The sequence below is a fragment of the Pyricularia oryzae genome, chromosome 7, assembly GCF_000002495.2.
Source record: "Pyricularia oryzae 70-15 chromosome 7, whole genome shotgun sequence".
In the NCBI taxonomy this organism is placed as follows: Eukaryota; Fungi; Ascomycota; class Sordariomycetes; order Magnaporthales; family Pyriculariaceae; genus Pyricularia; species Pyricularia oryzae.
Genome location: NC_017854.1, coordinates 3,040,034 through 3,055,119, shown reverse-complemented (window position 1 = coordinate 3,055,119; position 15,086 = coordinate 3,040,034). Strand labels below are relative to the sequence as shown.

Sequence of the window (15,086 nt, the reverse complement as noted above, 5' to 3'; positions counted from 1 at the left end):
CCCTACCTCCCGCAATTACAGTTCCTCCCTGGCCTGTACAGTCTACTGTTCGCCCCCCAGAGCTTATAACGGTAGCGGTGCCTAATTCAGCACCTAAAATAACGGAAGTTCCGGTGTTTTCGGCACCTAAAATACAGAATATGGAGTTAAATTCGCAGTTCGAAAACCCAGATCCTATGGATATCGATTACGTGCATTATCTTTGTTATCAAACCCAAAAGAAAACAAAGAAAAAGCCCACTAAAGACGGCGAACCAAATAGCTACCAACAGGCCCTAAAAAGCCCTGAAAGTGCTAAATGGTTAGCAGCTTTAGCGTCTGAATTCGACCAGATCGTTACTGCAAAAACCTTCCGTTTTATCCCTAAAATTAAAATGCATACAGGCCGTAGACTAATCTCTACCCGGCCGGTGTTTAAATTAAAAAAGGATGAAAATAATAAGCCTATAAAGTATAAAGCCAGGCTTGTTGTTAGGGGGTTTTTACAGGTCGAAGGCCTAGATTATATCGAGACTTTTGCTAGCACTAGTATACCGCCCACCTGGCGTATATTATTGGCTATAGCTAATGCACAAAATTGGGAAATAGAACAAATCGATTTTATCGGTGCGTTTTTAAATAGTGACCTTACCGACGTAGATATTTATTTGCAAATTCCAGAGGGTTTTAGCGATTGGGCTAGATCTTGCAGCCCTACTACCGCTAAAATTTTAGTGCAAATGGGCTATAATCCAAAGGAAATGCAAGTTATACTGTTGGAAAAGGCGCTATACGGTCTGAAACAGGGCCCAAGAGAATGGCAAACAAAGCTAAAAAGCCTACTTTTTACAGAAGGTTTTAAGCCGCTAATCTCTGATCCAGCTGTCTTTTATAATGCTAAATCCAAGCATTTCATTGTTACTTTTGTTGACGATTGCCTGCTAATAGGTCCTAAATTGCAATATATTCAGGATTTAAAAGCCCGTTTTAACAAAATATACGCATTGGAAGACAGGGGCCCTGCAGCCTATTTTTTAGGCGTTCAGATTATAAGGGACAGGCCTAACCGCCTGCTTTGGCTCCATCAAAGTCAGTATATAGAGGAAGCATTAGCAACGTTCGGATTAGCTGATTGCAAACCTATTTCTGTTCCCTTACAGCCGGGTGTGCTAAAATATAGTGGGGGCAAACCCGTAAATGCGCTAGAAATCAAATTGTTACAGCGTATTATCGGCACCCTAATGTATTTAATGCTATTAACGCGCCCGGACATCGGTTTTGCGGTTCAATGGTTATCTCGTTTTTTAACGAAAGCCACTACAATCCACTTAACGGCAGCTAAAAACCTACTTCGCTACTTAGCAGGTACTAAATCCCTAGCAATCTGCTACGGAAATAGGGTAATTAAAGCTAATTTACCACCTAACTCTTTGATTGGGGGTTTTAAAGGCCTAAAATTACTTGGTTTTAGTGACAGCGATTTTGCCGGGGCTAGGGAAGATTCAAAATCCACTTACGGATATTTGTATACCCTATCTGGGGGCCCTATAACGTGGAAGTGCAAAAAGGCTAGTACTATAGCTTTAAGCACCCCAGAAGCCGAAACCGACGCCTTAGCGGAAGCCCTGCGTGAAGCACAGTGGCTTAAAAGCCTATTTACAGAGATTGGACTACCTGTAAAAGGCCCTATTGCAATATTTGGAGATAATACAGGCTCTATAGCTAACGCACACAACCCTACGCACCACCAACGTACTAAACATACGTTATTAAAATTTCACTACGTAAGGGAGTTAGTTACAGAAGGATTAGTGACCCTAAAATACCTGGAATCCAAACAAATGCCCGCTGACGGCCTTACAAAGCCCCTAACGCTTCCAATTCACAAGGTTTTTTTAGAGCTTATAGGGTTAAAACCCCTGTAAACTTAGTTTTTACCTATTGAATTGTAGGGCACCTAGTTAGTTCGTTAGCTAACTACCACCATTTTTCTCCTTTGTTTGCAATTATTGGATTTTTGTTAGCCCGACACCAACCGATCTACCCAAACCTACCCTGCTCAGGTTGATTATTAAACAACTTATACCGACCTTATACCCGAAGTCGAATCCGAATTTAATTAGCTCGCGTTTTGGGCGACCTAGCGATTTTTAATCTACCCTATATATTAAACTTTTCTGGGATCCACAACAACGAACAGCCAGATTAGCTACCTGGCTTAGTAGTAAGTTCCGTTGGTTATAATCTGTAGGTCGTGGGTTCGAATCCGGGGGTTGTTACAATTCTGGGGGTCTTTTTCAATTCGGGGGTTCGTCCAATCTGGGGTTCAGTCAATCGGGGGTTTGGTACAAAGAGCTTATTCATCCAGGGGGTTCGCACCGGGGGTTCGAGTTGGGTTGGGACACAAGGGGGAATTTCTTTTGTTTTTTTTTGTTTTGGGGGTTTTATTTTACGTACTTTTCTTTTCCGACTTTATTTTTGGATTAAGTAGCAAAAGAGAGGGGGTGTTAATTATATGCATTATTTTGCATGTAATAAGCCCACTTTTATTTGTATATAGCCAATTTTATTTAGTGCCGAAGTGGAGTGGGGAATGGTGGAATTCCGTTACTTTGTTAATGCAGGAATGCAATTTAAAGGTCAGCGAGTGGGGTTAGCTACCCTGTACCGGGTTTAATACCCACCCTGCACCTGCGAGTCAGCTACCCTGTACCGGGTTGAAAATTTCACCAAGTCAACGTTTAAATGCAAACCCAGAGATGGTTTGTATGCAAATGAGGGTGTTTTTTCAAAAACCCATACAAATTAGTTTTTCGGAAATTCATTCGCGGCACCGGAACCTTTTCTGGCGTGCGGACCCCCACTTCGATGTCGGAGAGTATGTAAGGGAAATAAAGCAAAATCTCCCCCAACCAATTATTTATCAGTACCAAAATTATAGTGCATTTCTACCTATTATTTAGCGCTTTTAGCACTGGTTATTTACCACGCCGCACCTAGGGTTTACCCCTATATCCCCTGTTAGCACCATTTTTATTAACAAGAGGTACGAAAAGCCATTAAAAATTGCGAATTTTGTGCCAAAAGCAAATTCGCAAAATATAAACTTTACGGGCTATTGCAACCTTTGTGACATTTGGACCATGAGATCACCAGACCCTAACCCTGACCCTGGACCAACGACCCACCAGGGTGATACCTTTATCGACGTCGCGTCAAGCTCAGAACTTTGTTTGTTTCCTTTCCTCTCCTCAGAGTAGAATCTTCGTCGATAGGCGCCAATAGACTAGCTTCCGTGCTATGCTTACCCTGGCCGTGACAACCTTTACCAGCCCCCGGCAAAGTTTGGCAAATTATTACAATGGATTTTATCGTTAAATTACTATTTTTAGAAGAACCATTTACGAGAACCAAATATAATAATATATTGGTTATAATGGATAAGTTTACCAAATACGCCTATTTCCTACTATATAAAAAAAGCAGCAACGCCGAAGAAATCGTTTATATATTCCTAAAAATAATTGTTAGCAATTACGGATTTCCAGAAAATATTGTTACGGACAAAGACAAATTTTTTATATTAAAATTTTGGAAATTCCTAATGGAATAGTTAGAAACAGATTATAAATTATCCACAATATTCCACCCACAGACGGACGGATAAATAGAGCGAGCCAACCAAATATTGGAATAATATCTAAAATGTTATATAAATTATAAATAAGATAATTGGGTACGGTTGTTATCCACAATATAATTCGCTTATAATAGTTTAAAAAACGAAAATATTAAAATAACCCCGTTTTATACCAATTATGGATTTAACCCCACAATATACGGAGAACCAAGAACCACGATTACGGTACCGCGAACCGAGAAACAAATAAGCGAGTTACGACAATTATACCAAGAATTCCAGCAGGAATTAGAATTCGTACGAGAAAGAATAATAAAATACGCCAATTAATATCGGATAAAGGGACCATCTTTTAAAGAGGGAAATAGCGTTTATTTTATTCGACGCAATATTAAAATACAACGACCAAACAGCAAATTTGATTTTAAAAAGTTTGGACCTTTTAAAATTAATAAAAAAATTAGCGATACCAATTACAAATTATTATTACCAGATATTATAAAAATTTATCCCACATTTCACGTATTATTACTGGAGCCGGCACCATACGGCACCAATATATAAAAAACAATCGAAATCGACGCAAAACAAACCTATAACGTTAAATAAATATTCGACCATAGACGAAACCACGGCAAAATAAAATACCTTGTTAAATGGGAAAACTACGGATACGAAGAAAATATTTGGGAACCCTTTAACCATTTCCAAAATTGCCAAAAACCATTCCGTTAATATTATTAAAAATTGGATTTGCGAGCAAGTTAACCAAAGAAAAAAGGACGACCTAAAAAAGCACCACCTACCATTTCCAGGGGCTAAATTTGCGAAAACCCAGTTTTGCGGATCAGCACCCAATATCGAGGACCAGTCGACAATATCGACGTAACCTAGGGAACGTAATTCAGGAACCAAACCTAATTTAGAAGGACCATCGAAAGGCAGTTCGTCGACCCCCAAACGATCCTTTTTTACAGCATTCTTTACCGACAATTTAATATCCAAACGGACAATTTTAACCTCGCTGCGAAATTGAAAAAGGCGTTTTTGTTTGCGTAAACGTAATAACCGATTAAATTTTTCAGACGATTTTCGCTGCAAACGCGCAATTTTCTGCTGCATACGGAAAATATCGTTTTCGACCTTAGATTTTTGCAGCTCCAATTTTTTTTTTTTAAACAAACCATACGCGAAAGGAAGACCACCTACAATTGGTTATAGGGACGGAAATAGCGTCACATTTCCGACCACGACAAATATATTTACTATATCGAGAATTCGATAAGATTATGCGACACGAATGGCCGCGGGCCTTATAGGAGGAACACGGCATAATTTCGAAACCCTTAAGAACAATGGTTTCGGCCAGACGTTTACGGCGAACGGCGGACGCGGAAATGGGACAAATAACCTGCGACCGTTTTTTAATTCGAAACGATATCGCGGTTAGCGAAGAAAAACGAAAAAAGTTTTGGGAAGAATACCAGGAGGGCGACCTATTTATACGGCCACGGGATTTGGCTTTGGGAGGGGAGACCTGATGTTACGACCAGGATTGGTACCGATACGATTGGGCAAGAACGAGAAAGATGTCGGGAATCCAAACCAGGATTACCAAGGAGCACGAGGTTACGTGGTAATAAGATAAGAAATCCTAACCCGATTACCAGGGCCGGAATAATCACGATTATCGCCAAGGAAATGATTAACCCAGCTGTGATTACCCCAGGGTAATTATAATTATTTATACGGGAGTAATTACACCTGGGATATAATTTATATAAGGCACGCTTATTACCATATAAATAGATTTGATTTTAGGATTGTTAAACAGCAATTAAATTCTAATTAACCTCAATATTTATTTGAGAACGATTATAATTTCACCCCCAGTTATTAAGAACCTCAATTACCCAATTAGACGCTCAGTTGTTTCAACCCACTGTACTTTACCCTAAGAACAGGTTATCCGATACCTTGATCGTAACACTTTGGTGTCAGTGAGAGCCGCCTACCCAACGTCTCTCTGGATTACGCCTTCAAGTAGTCGAGTCTAAACTATGCCGCCCCCGAGCAGCTCGGCTTGATCGCCTGCTGGCAGCTGCCACGGCGGCGAAAAACTCCCTCTTCGCAGTTCGCCATGGAAGTGTGGGCAGCCGGCGCTGTAAAGCACCGTCGCGTGGCGTACGTCAATGGAACGATCGAGGGCTTCCCGTCGGCAACCATGAAGAGCTTTGGTGTCTAGGGGTGCGGGCTGGAAGTTGTCGTAGCCTCCATGCGCCCACTCCCTGCTGCCCGACCTTCTGCCTCGGAGACATTCAAGGAGCCCTGGTTTAACACAATTCTCGCCCCTGCCAGCAAGGCCAGGGTGCCTTCCCCGGCTGCATTGTTTGGATATTTTGACTTTGGCTTCAATGCCCAGGATTCAGAGGCGTCCGCCGACTGAGCACCGTTCGCCTGTCGGGACTCCCGGCTGGTGTTTCCAACAAAGTGAGCTGCGACAACGTTGCGTCTCTCTCTGGCCGGGGCTCGGTTGAAAGTTGAGATCAGGAACTAAACTTTGAGATGTTCCTGAACCGACCCAAGTCCATAATTGAGCCAAACAAAACTGATAGCGCTGGAGTTGTGCAAAGCGAGGAATCCCGGAGAATACGTCACTCCCGGTCAACTCCCACTCCAAATCTCACTCGGAAGTCTCGCGATACAGTCGACTTGAGTAGAGCTGAAGCATAAAGCGAAATCTTTGCTTGTTCTTCTTTGAGTGTGGGGAAATAGACTTCACGATTTTCACCCGGGCCGTGGAGGTGGTTTACGCCAAAGGCATCCCGGCAGGCTCCATCAAAGCCATCTGGACTTTCCTGGGCAAAGACGACAAGGGGAACCTCGAAGGGATGGAATTCGTAGTAGCCATGCACCTGACTGATAAATATTATTCCACGCCCAGCTCTCTGCCCCTAATATTGACGCAGCTGTTCAGCACAGACGCCTTGGCCGCACTCTTTCTGTATGCACTGCATGGCGCGACATGGCCCACGATGGCCCGGCGCTCTAGAGCCATCGCGGCTCGGGACACGTTCACTTCCGCTTTGGTCCCCGGGCCTCCCGGTAGACTTCAGTCAGTCTCTTAGGAACGAAGCCGCCCTGCAAGAGCTCTCGCAGATCGCCAGACTCCATTTCAAGTGGCCCAGCGCGACTTCCCACAACGAGCGGCTGGACGTGATTTTAAGGGGTAGTTCTGAAAGCAATGCGCACGCATGATGTATCCCAAGCTACGGAAAGCAATATTGTAAAATTGCGTGATTGCGGCGGTGAGGGTACGCTGGCGTACTGGTGTTCACGGGGAAAACACTTGACGATGCAAAGGGCAGCAATAAAGGATGCAATGAGCCAAACGGTGGTCAATGGGGGTGGCTCGTTCAGAATAGGTTGCGTGGTTAGAATATGGGTGCCAGTGCGTTGGTTTCTAAGCAATATCTTTATTTTGTTTTCGTAATAAAACAAAAAAGGAGAGAAAAAAAGAAGAAAAATGAAAATAAAATTGAAATGCGCCAAATCACTTTCCTCGCTTTTAAACAGATACAGGAAATTGCTGAGTAAACCAATGCTTATCTGGGTCGAATTGACACAAAGCCTAGTAGCCAATGAAAAAGTGAAATTTTTCAATATGAAACCACTGACCTGTCATTCAATCCTCCCAACTACCTGCGCATCATCCTACTTCTGCTCCTGGTTGCCACCGGTGGTCCTGCCCTGCGAATTCACCTTCTTGATGCTCTTGACCTTGACGGGCTTAACCTGTCCCGGAAGAAACACAGGCGGCTCCTCGAGAGGGTTCGTGACCTGGGCGGGTTCAGCGGGCTCCAAACTCCAGCGTTTGGGCTTCTGGGGGGCTGCGCAGCTTCTGCCCGCACCCTGACCATGAGCCACCGGGCCCTGGGGAGAGCCGGCAGGGGAGGCCTGATTCGGCTGAACGACGGGGGCGGCCAGCGCGGGGGTGGCGGCGGCCATGAGGGCCATGAGCTGGGCAATGTGGGAGATCTGCATGATGAAGAAGTAGAAACGAAGAAGACTCGAAAGTGGAGAGAGGAAAGGAGAAGTAGAAAGAGTGTGCTGGAGAAATGATACGCTTGTTTGATGATTGTTATCTCGATGATGATTAGAACAAAAAGCCCAGACAGTGGGATAGAAGTTATCGTTTTATAAGAGAGAAAATCGAGATTTGTGCCGCTGCGAATTCTTACCCGCGTGGCTTATGCTCATAGAGTTTCGGCGAAGCCGCACGAGCCTTTCTCAACGCAACAGACTTTGCAGTTGGAGTGACGAGAGAGCAAGTTTGTTCCCGGACTAATATGCACGTCAATGCTTCTTTTTTTAGCCAAGTAAATCACACATTTTTATTCGGAAACCCAAGAGAATTCGGAGGGCTTACTCCGGTTTAACTGATAGCTTGGCAGCATTTGGCATCGATCGAGATTTACGAGGTGCAGAGGACAATAGGTGTCCTGCTATTTGTGTTGGTGGGTACTATTTAACGCTGCACCAGGCCAAACAGGGCACTGTGTACTATTGTCTCATGAAAGTAAAAAGGTAATCGTGTAGGTAGTCTTTTGGAGCCCTGGCTAGAGCAATTGCTGAAACTTGAATATCAATCGTAATCACATTAAGCCCGGACAATATTTTCCATCTTGCGGATGTGGCAGTCGTCATAGCAATCAGACAGTTTCCAAAACTTTTACACACGTATTTCGGATCTGGAAGATTTGAGTCCAAATCCATAGCTTACAGACCACCCGATCCCTTTTGGTAGCTGTGTATGCGGACTAAGTTCGAGTCAGAACATGCAACTCTGAATAAGAGGAAAGATGGCTTTAGCGTATCCAGTACGACCGTACTACCAGGTGGGCAAGGTATGATACCGTGAGTTATAATGTGCGAACAACAGAGGCACGTCAACATACTTATTTTGGTAGCCCTAATTTTGGAACAGTAATAGCGAAGCGCTCTTTTTGAATCTTAACTTATTCCAAGTTTAGGTAGGCGTGGGTAAATTAGACCCGAGAAACTTTCTCGAGTACCTACTAAACTGCCAACATCATATAGTTTGGTGCCCAGGATCACCTCGTGCAACTGAGAAATGAATTGCCATATCACATTTTTTATTATTAGCAAGTGACCCGAACCACCTACAGGCTAGAACCAGATCCTATGTTTAACGCAAGCAATGCGATACGAGTTAGAATAATGCGCACAATTTCGGGTATGGTTATTTCAGCGCCACGGACCGACTAAACCATCGGCCATGTGGATGGATGGGCACCTTTACAATGCAAATAATGAACGGTATATAGGTACCCAGACAACCTCCATAAACTACCTACAAAGCCAAAAGCCAATTGGCCCATGGACTAACATATATTTTCTTTTGTATTTGCACCATTTTTGCCATTTCTTACGCGAAAGAAAATGCGCGCCTATGCGATTCGGTTTTTTCGATCGCATTGCAAATATGCGCATTTGCTTTTCGTATTGCAAATGGTGCAAAGGGTTGAAGATTGTTAATATGCAGTTGGTTTTCTATGGATTTATGTACCGGTAATAACTTGCACTGTATCGCCGTATATCAAGCCATCCGTGGCGCCAGAATAACCACACCCTTCTTTTATTGCCGACACAAGTCTCTATTTACACACCTGTAAGGTATGTTAGTAGCTAGTATGTAGTATGAGAGTGTGGTGAGATTCCGCTGCTGGAAGCCTGCATGGCGGAGCTGCTTTTTGACGCAAAGGAATTAAATAGAAGAAAGGGCATACAAACTCAGATGTGACCACTCGTGATAAATCTCTCAAGTTCACGTATTTTCATAATCATGGGTAGAACCGCATTGGTCGTGGCATCCCCAAATACGTTTCCGATAATTGACACAGCCTATCACATGCCAATGTAGTTCACAAACAAAAGCAAAGCAGTTAGACAAGTACTAAACTTCAAAAGACACCAAAAAAAATCCCACCGGGCTCAGTAGTCACTTCGTTACATGGAGATGCTTGCGATCAATTCAATCCGTATAAGCTCATTATTCCTACACCATCTAACAAATATATGGGCACTCGACGCCTCCTCAACTACGCCTTGGCCTTTCTGTGCCAGCGGAAATCAGCCGCAATCCAAGACCACAGGCTGACGGCAACTCCGCTGGGACCCTGGTCAGTGCCAATACCCTCCCCGCAGACCGGACAGTCCAGCTCACCCTGCTCCCTGACCAGCTTCGCCCAGCACTCGGTGCCGACGATGTGCATGCACGGCAGCACGCTTCCGGGATGCTCGGACCGGCGGGAGTAGAGCCTCTCGACGCTCCAGCCGGGCTCGATCTCGTCGCTGCAGATGGTGCAGACGATCTTGGGCGGCGGGGCGTCGGGCGCGCACGTCTGCCGGATCCAGCGGCCGACGGTGCCGACGTACGACGTCTCCTCCCAGGCGGTGTTGATGGCCACGAGCGCGGCGCTGCTGATCTTGGGGCCTTTGTTTTTCTTGCCCGCTGGCTTCCTCTCGAGGCCCGGGTCCAGTCGCAGCTCGGACACCTCAATCAGGAGGGCCGCTGCTGCGTTGGTCTGGGGGGACTGGCCCGGGCGGCAAGGGGTGCAGGCGTCAGTAGACATGATGGGTGGTGATTGGCTTGTGTATGTGTAGAGTGAGGTGTGTAGACTTACTGTTCCTACAAATCGCAAAGATTCTTTGATGAAGAGAAGATTGCGATTGTGGCTTTCGATTGGGAGATTGGTTGTTTGTGTGATTGAGAGATTTTACCTGGTCGGACGAAGACTTTTGATATTTATGTTTGCATAATCAAGTGCTCTGAGTCTTGCAATTGTGTCAATTTTCTTTTTCTGAAACAATGCATGTCATCTAGGCAAGTGGAATACAAAGACATTGTCAACATGAAGCCTGGATAGTACAAAGAGCCCATTCTTTTGTTGACTGAACATACTATGAACAAACAAGTCTTTGTCTATGTGCCTTGGTTCGGACTAGATGATAGCAGAATGGTAGGTATCAACAAGGTAGTGGAGTTCTGGGCCTCCTGTACGGATACTCACGCTTCTTTGCCCTACCAGAGGCAAGTCTGGCAGAAGATCTACGTAAATGGCAAAACTGACTACTTAGGTACCCAGCATAGAAAGTGTGTTGACATCATTTCGACGCCGGCCGGCAGCTGTACACATCATACAAGTCTGGACTAAGTAAGGTCGGAAACAAACGGTAGTCGGCGCCGCCAGTTGGCTCATAAAATCCTCCCTTAATTGCTGAAGGTAGGGGCTGCTTACCAACTAGATCCTACATGGCTTAAGGAGGTAGGACTCCTGTACCTAATTCAAAGCTTAACAAAGAAATTGAATTTGAACTGAGCGGGCTTGGCTGAGACACCAGGAGCAAACAAAGAGCCAATTTACTAATCACATACATACACCGAGGGAAATGCTGTCATCAACGAAAGCAGCTTCAGCTTCAATTTCTTCAGCGCGCTCTGGTCATTGCTTGCGATCCTCTACAGAGGCCTGCACCTGACGAGTGACGACCCTCGAGTTCCAATTCCCTTCCGTGATGGAGAGCCAATTATGCAAGGCGTCATGCGCCACCTTTGTGGGCTGTGTGCTGGTATACTGCATGGCGATGAAGGCTCTGGACAAGATTAAAAGAATAAAATAAGGCATTGATAGGTCAACACGAAGTAAAAGGACCAACAGCAGTCAGCCTGAAGAATCCCTTTGTGTTCAAGGTTGGGGACAACTTGACTCATTTGATTCTCACTCTCTGGGTAATGAAGTCTCCGGCAACGCTTGTTGCGTAAATGCTGAGTAGGATCGTTATATTAGTGGGAACCTTTTTCTCCTTTCCAAGCGTTCCCATAGGTGTTTACTGGATACCGCCGTGGGTGCGAACGATAGCTCATTTATAGGGATTATGCAATATAGTTAAGCTCAGAGTTTCAATCTTCAGCCAGCGTTCGGCATGATGCACGTCTTGAACCCAAGGATGATGGCCTTTCATTCAAGAGGGCATTAACTGTTCTTCCATGCTCGGGTCAACCAGGAGAGTGTGCCGAGTGCGACTTTTGCGTGCCAAACATGTCATTTTCCGTTTGTTCTACTGCCGGAAAAAGGAAATTTCCTCACTACCAAGACCTTGCCAGGTCAATATAAGTTCAGTGTGCCTGCATCAAAGATGGCCAAAATGGATGTCTGGTAAAACAGGAGACAAAAGACTGGCGTGGAACTCGACGGATACGTCAGATAAAAATCAGCCAGGCTAAGAAGACTTTGTCAATGACTAGTGATCGACCCCAAGATAAAAGGATGGTAGGGTAAGTGGGGAAGATAATCAAGTCTGTGGCTGTTGCTCACCTTGCTTACGCTTCCGTGGAGGATTTCTTGGTGGTGAAAGTTAGAAGCTCACGTAACGCTGCGGCCGACTTTGCGCTTGGCCGCTGGAGGTGATACGCGTTATTGATGCTTACCGCTCTGAGAAGCGCCGAGTGGTGCGGCTCTTTACCTCATGAGGATGGCAGCACCAGGGTGGACAGCATCTAACCAGATTGGTAGGGCTGAGTCGCAGACTAGGCTTAAGTTATTAACCAACTTGCTTGGCGGTCATGTTTTACGCCTAGATGGCGGCAGCGGGTGCCCAAACATGAGCGTCAGCTTACATTGGTCAGACTGATGAGATGACACAATTCTCCGGCCTCAATGTTTGACCGAAACTGAATTTTATCTATAGAGGGGTTTTGAAGAATGACAAGAATGAGAACCTATAAAGCTGTCTCTCATTCTCCGGAGGACAAAGGCGAGGAAGACCAAAACAAAAATGTTCTCGGGGTCCTTTGAGCACCTTACCACTACGATATCTTTTCGCTGTTTTAAGCTGCATCCCAACTCGACTTACTGCTGAAAACCCAGCAGTTGTCACTCCAAACAAGCAGACCATGACATCGATACCCTATCGAAAGCTCACAATGTCAGCAGAGGCAGGAAGCTCTTCAGACCAGTCGGTCACGCAAAAGACCCCCAAGACGGTGCGGGCAGTCTTCCATGATGCCGTTGGAAAGGTGTCGGTGCGCCACGTGCCCTTTCCCGAGCTCAAGGAGCCAGAGGACGCCATCGTGCGCATCACCACGTCGGCGATATGCGGTTCCGACCTGCACAACTATCGCGGGTTCTACGGCCCCGAGAACTACCCCTATCGCGCCGGCCACGAAGCCATGGGCGTCGTGCACAAGATCGGCCCTGCCGTCGACAGCCTCAAGGTGGGCGACCGCGTGGTTATCGCGTTCCCCGATGACCACCCCATCAGGACGGAGAATACCACCGTCCCCGATATCGATTTTTTCTTTGACCCTGAATTTGGGCTGCAGAGTAAGTGGCCTTTCCCAAAGAACAAGCCCCGCCAAAACATTTGTACGTCTTCCAAGTTCTAACGGTATTTTGGATAAAAACAGCCGAATATGCTCGCGTGCCATTCGCAGACTCCAGCCTCATCCCAATCCCCAACAGGCTCCCCGACAAGGAGTGGCTGTTCCTGGGCGACATCTTCACCACGGGCTGGATGGTACTGAACGGGGCGGGCTTCGAGGCGGGCGATTCCGTCGCCGTGTTCGGGGCCGGTCCCGTGGGCCTCATGGCGGCCTACAGCGCGTGCATCCGCGGCGCGTCGCGCATCTACGTCGTGGACCACGTGCAGCAGCGCCTCGACAAGGCGCGCGAGATCGGGCCCGGGGTCGTGCCCATCGACTTCACCAAGCCGGGCCAGAGCGCCAGCGAACAGATCCTGGCGCTGGACGGGGGCGGCGTCAACCGCGCCGTCGACTGCGTGGGCCAGGAGTGCCTGAACCGCGAGCTGGTGGTCCAGCAGGACTACGTGCTGCGCGAGTGCGTCGCCGTCACGGCGGCGGGCGGTGGCGTCGGCGTGGCGGGCGTCCACATCGTGCTGCCGCCCGCGCCGGGGCGGCCCAATGTGGGCCAGGTCCAGCCGGAGATTCTGTTTGGCTTTCCCGAGTTCTGGCTTCGTGGGCTCAAGCTGGGGGCGGTCCTTGCCGACCCCGCCAAGATGGCGCCGACCTTGTCCAGGCTTGTTGATGCCGGGCGGGCCAGGCCTGGGTTTATTGTCGACGAGGGGCCGTTTGACCTCGATGAAGCCCCTGAGCTGTACCGACGTTTTAATGAGCAAAAGATCATCAAGGTGCTGTTCAAGGGCGCTCCCCGGCCCGAAGAGTGGGAGGAGTGGGAAAAAGACGAGGTGTTGGAAGATTTCAAGAAGGTCAATGGTCATTAATCCGACGCCGATTGTTCAATGGGTCTTGACAGGTTGAGTTTTTCTGTTTCTCTTTTCTTACGCTACATATTGTAAAATGTCAAAATATCATGGATGAATGGTGGTCACCCAACACTGGCTCCACAGCGTGCGACCAAACCCGCATAAAATGAATGAAAGCAAAAGAGCCAAAGGGGACTTTGTGACAAGTGTGACAATATTCATGCCCAGTCCTGCCGTCCACGCACGAGCTACGGCCCAACTGAACATGCCAAGAGGCCAGACATATTGCCGAGCCTGCCTGTTGATGGGGCTTGACACAAACCTTGACGGTCATATCGGGAAATCCGGGGCGAAGCGATTGCTACCGGCGAACCCGTGCATCACGGAGCTTGTCATAAATCGTGGCAGTAGCCCGACTAGATACGCGAGCTTGGCAGGTTGTACTGTTGTGATGCGTACCTAGCCCGTCTTACAGTATGTAGCTAATTGACATATTCAAGCAAACAACTCCGATGCATTTACTACAAAATTCAAGCGCAATACGTCGCCTATAGAATCCCATGGACTCCTTCGATGGCCACATCTTTTCGCGGGAATAACAAGTGCTCCTCCATAAACGACAAACTCCGCGGGGGATAAATCTTTAGCATGGCCTCATCTTAATAAAATCACTCCTGCCAAGACCCCTAAACCACGTTCCAAACCGTCGCTTATACCGCGTGGTAACCCAATTTGTACTACACGAAGCTTGGCTGAGGCGCCGGCTCGATCTCGTCGCGGGCTAGTCAGGGGAGCGTGGTGTACCGCCGGCCTTTCAACCCCCTCGCACGAGCCAGTAGGTAATTGCAAAAGGCGCTTTGTTATTGCTGCCGCGGCCGGCTAGCCAGCCAGCAGTCGACCGTGGCCGAATCCCATGGAGCTAGAGACAAAGCCACCGAGTTCAATGGTTAGAGCCGCTGAAGAGGCCAGCAAACGCCATGGCCCGTATGGTGGTGCAGCTGCGGGCTTAGCGCTGTCGCGAGATTGTCATTTGAATGGATTAAATACCTCGAGTTGATCGCCATTCTTTTTCCCAGAGCAACCGTGATCTGCATTGTTTACTTTCAACTGCACATCCTGCCATTGGGTATCCAACTACCTCGTCCTTCCTTAAACCCTTGTG

General features: G+C 47.0%; 6 protein-coding genes across 6 annotated transcripts; 3 read left to right on the top strand and 3 right to left on the bottom strand.

Moving 5' to 3' along the window:
- Positions 1–4,147: 4,147 nt before the first annotated feature.
- On the bottom strand, positions 4,148–4,648 carry MGG_18075 (uncharacterized protein; the record flags this gene model as incomplete). The annotated part of the gene is made up of 1 exon (XM_003721384.1): positions 4,148–4,648. A coding segment is annotated over one exon (501 nt), but the record flags the coding sequence as incomplete, so codon positions are not given.
- A 1,111-nt stretch (positions 4,649–5,759) lies between these two features.
- MGG_18074 (uncharacterized protein) lies at positions 5,760–6,065 on the top strand (the record flags this gene model as incomplete). Its single annotated transcript, XM_003721383.1, has 2 exons — positions 5,760–5,858; positions 5,934–6,065. 2 exons carry the CDS (start codon positions 5,760–5,762, stop codon positions 6,063–6,065), a joined length of 231 nt encoding a protein of 76 aa, XP_003721431.1.
- Positions 6,066–6,381: 316 nt separating this feature from the next.
- Positions 6,382–6,747, top strand: MGG_18073 (uncharacterized protein; the record flags this gene model as incomplete). Its single annotated transcript, XM_003721382.1, has 1 exon — positions 6,382–6,747. A coding segment is annotated over one exon (366 nt), but the record flags the coding sequence as incomplete, so codon positions are not given.
- A 586-nt stretch (positions 6,748–7,333) lies between these two features.
- Positions 7,334–7,663, bottom strand: MGG_09657 (uncharacterized protein; the record flags this gene model as incomplete). The annotated part of the gene is made up of 1 exon (XM_003721381.1): positions 7,334–7,663. The coding sequence occupies one exon, from the start codon at positions 7,661–7,663 to the stop codon at positions 7,334–7,336; it is 330 nt and encodes a 109-aa protein (XP_003721429.1).
- Positions 7,664–9,741: 2,078 nt separating this feature from the next.
- On the bottom strand, positions 9,742–10,275 carry MGG_09658 (uncharacterized protein; the record flags this gene model as incomplete). The annotated part of the gene is made up of 1 exon (XM_003721380.1): positions 9,742–10,275. The coding sequence occupies one exon, from the start codon at positions 10,273–10,275 to the stop codon at positions 9,742–9,744; it is 534 nt and encodes a 177-aa protein (XP_003721428.1).
- A 2,351-nt stretch (positions 10,276–12,626) lies between these two features.
- MGG_09659 (S-(hydroxymethyl)glutathione dehydrogenase) lies at positions 12,627–13,942 on the top strand (the record flags this gene model as incomplete). The annotated part of the gene is made up of 2 exons (XM_003721379.1): positions 12,627–13,026; positions 13,110–13,942. 2 exons carry the CDS (start codon positions 12,627–12,629, stop codon positions 13,940–13,942), a joined length of 1,233 nt encoding a protein of 410 aa, XP_003721427.1.
- Positions 13,943–15,086: the final 1,144 nt, after the last annotated feature.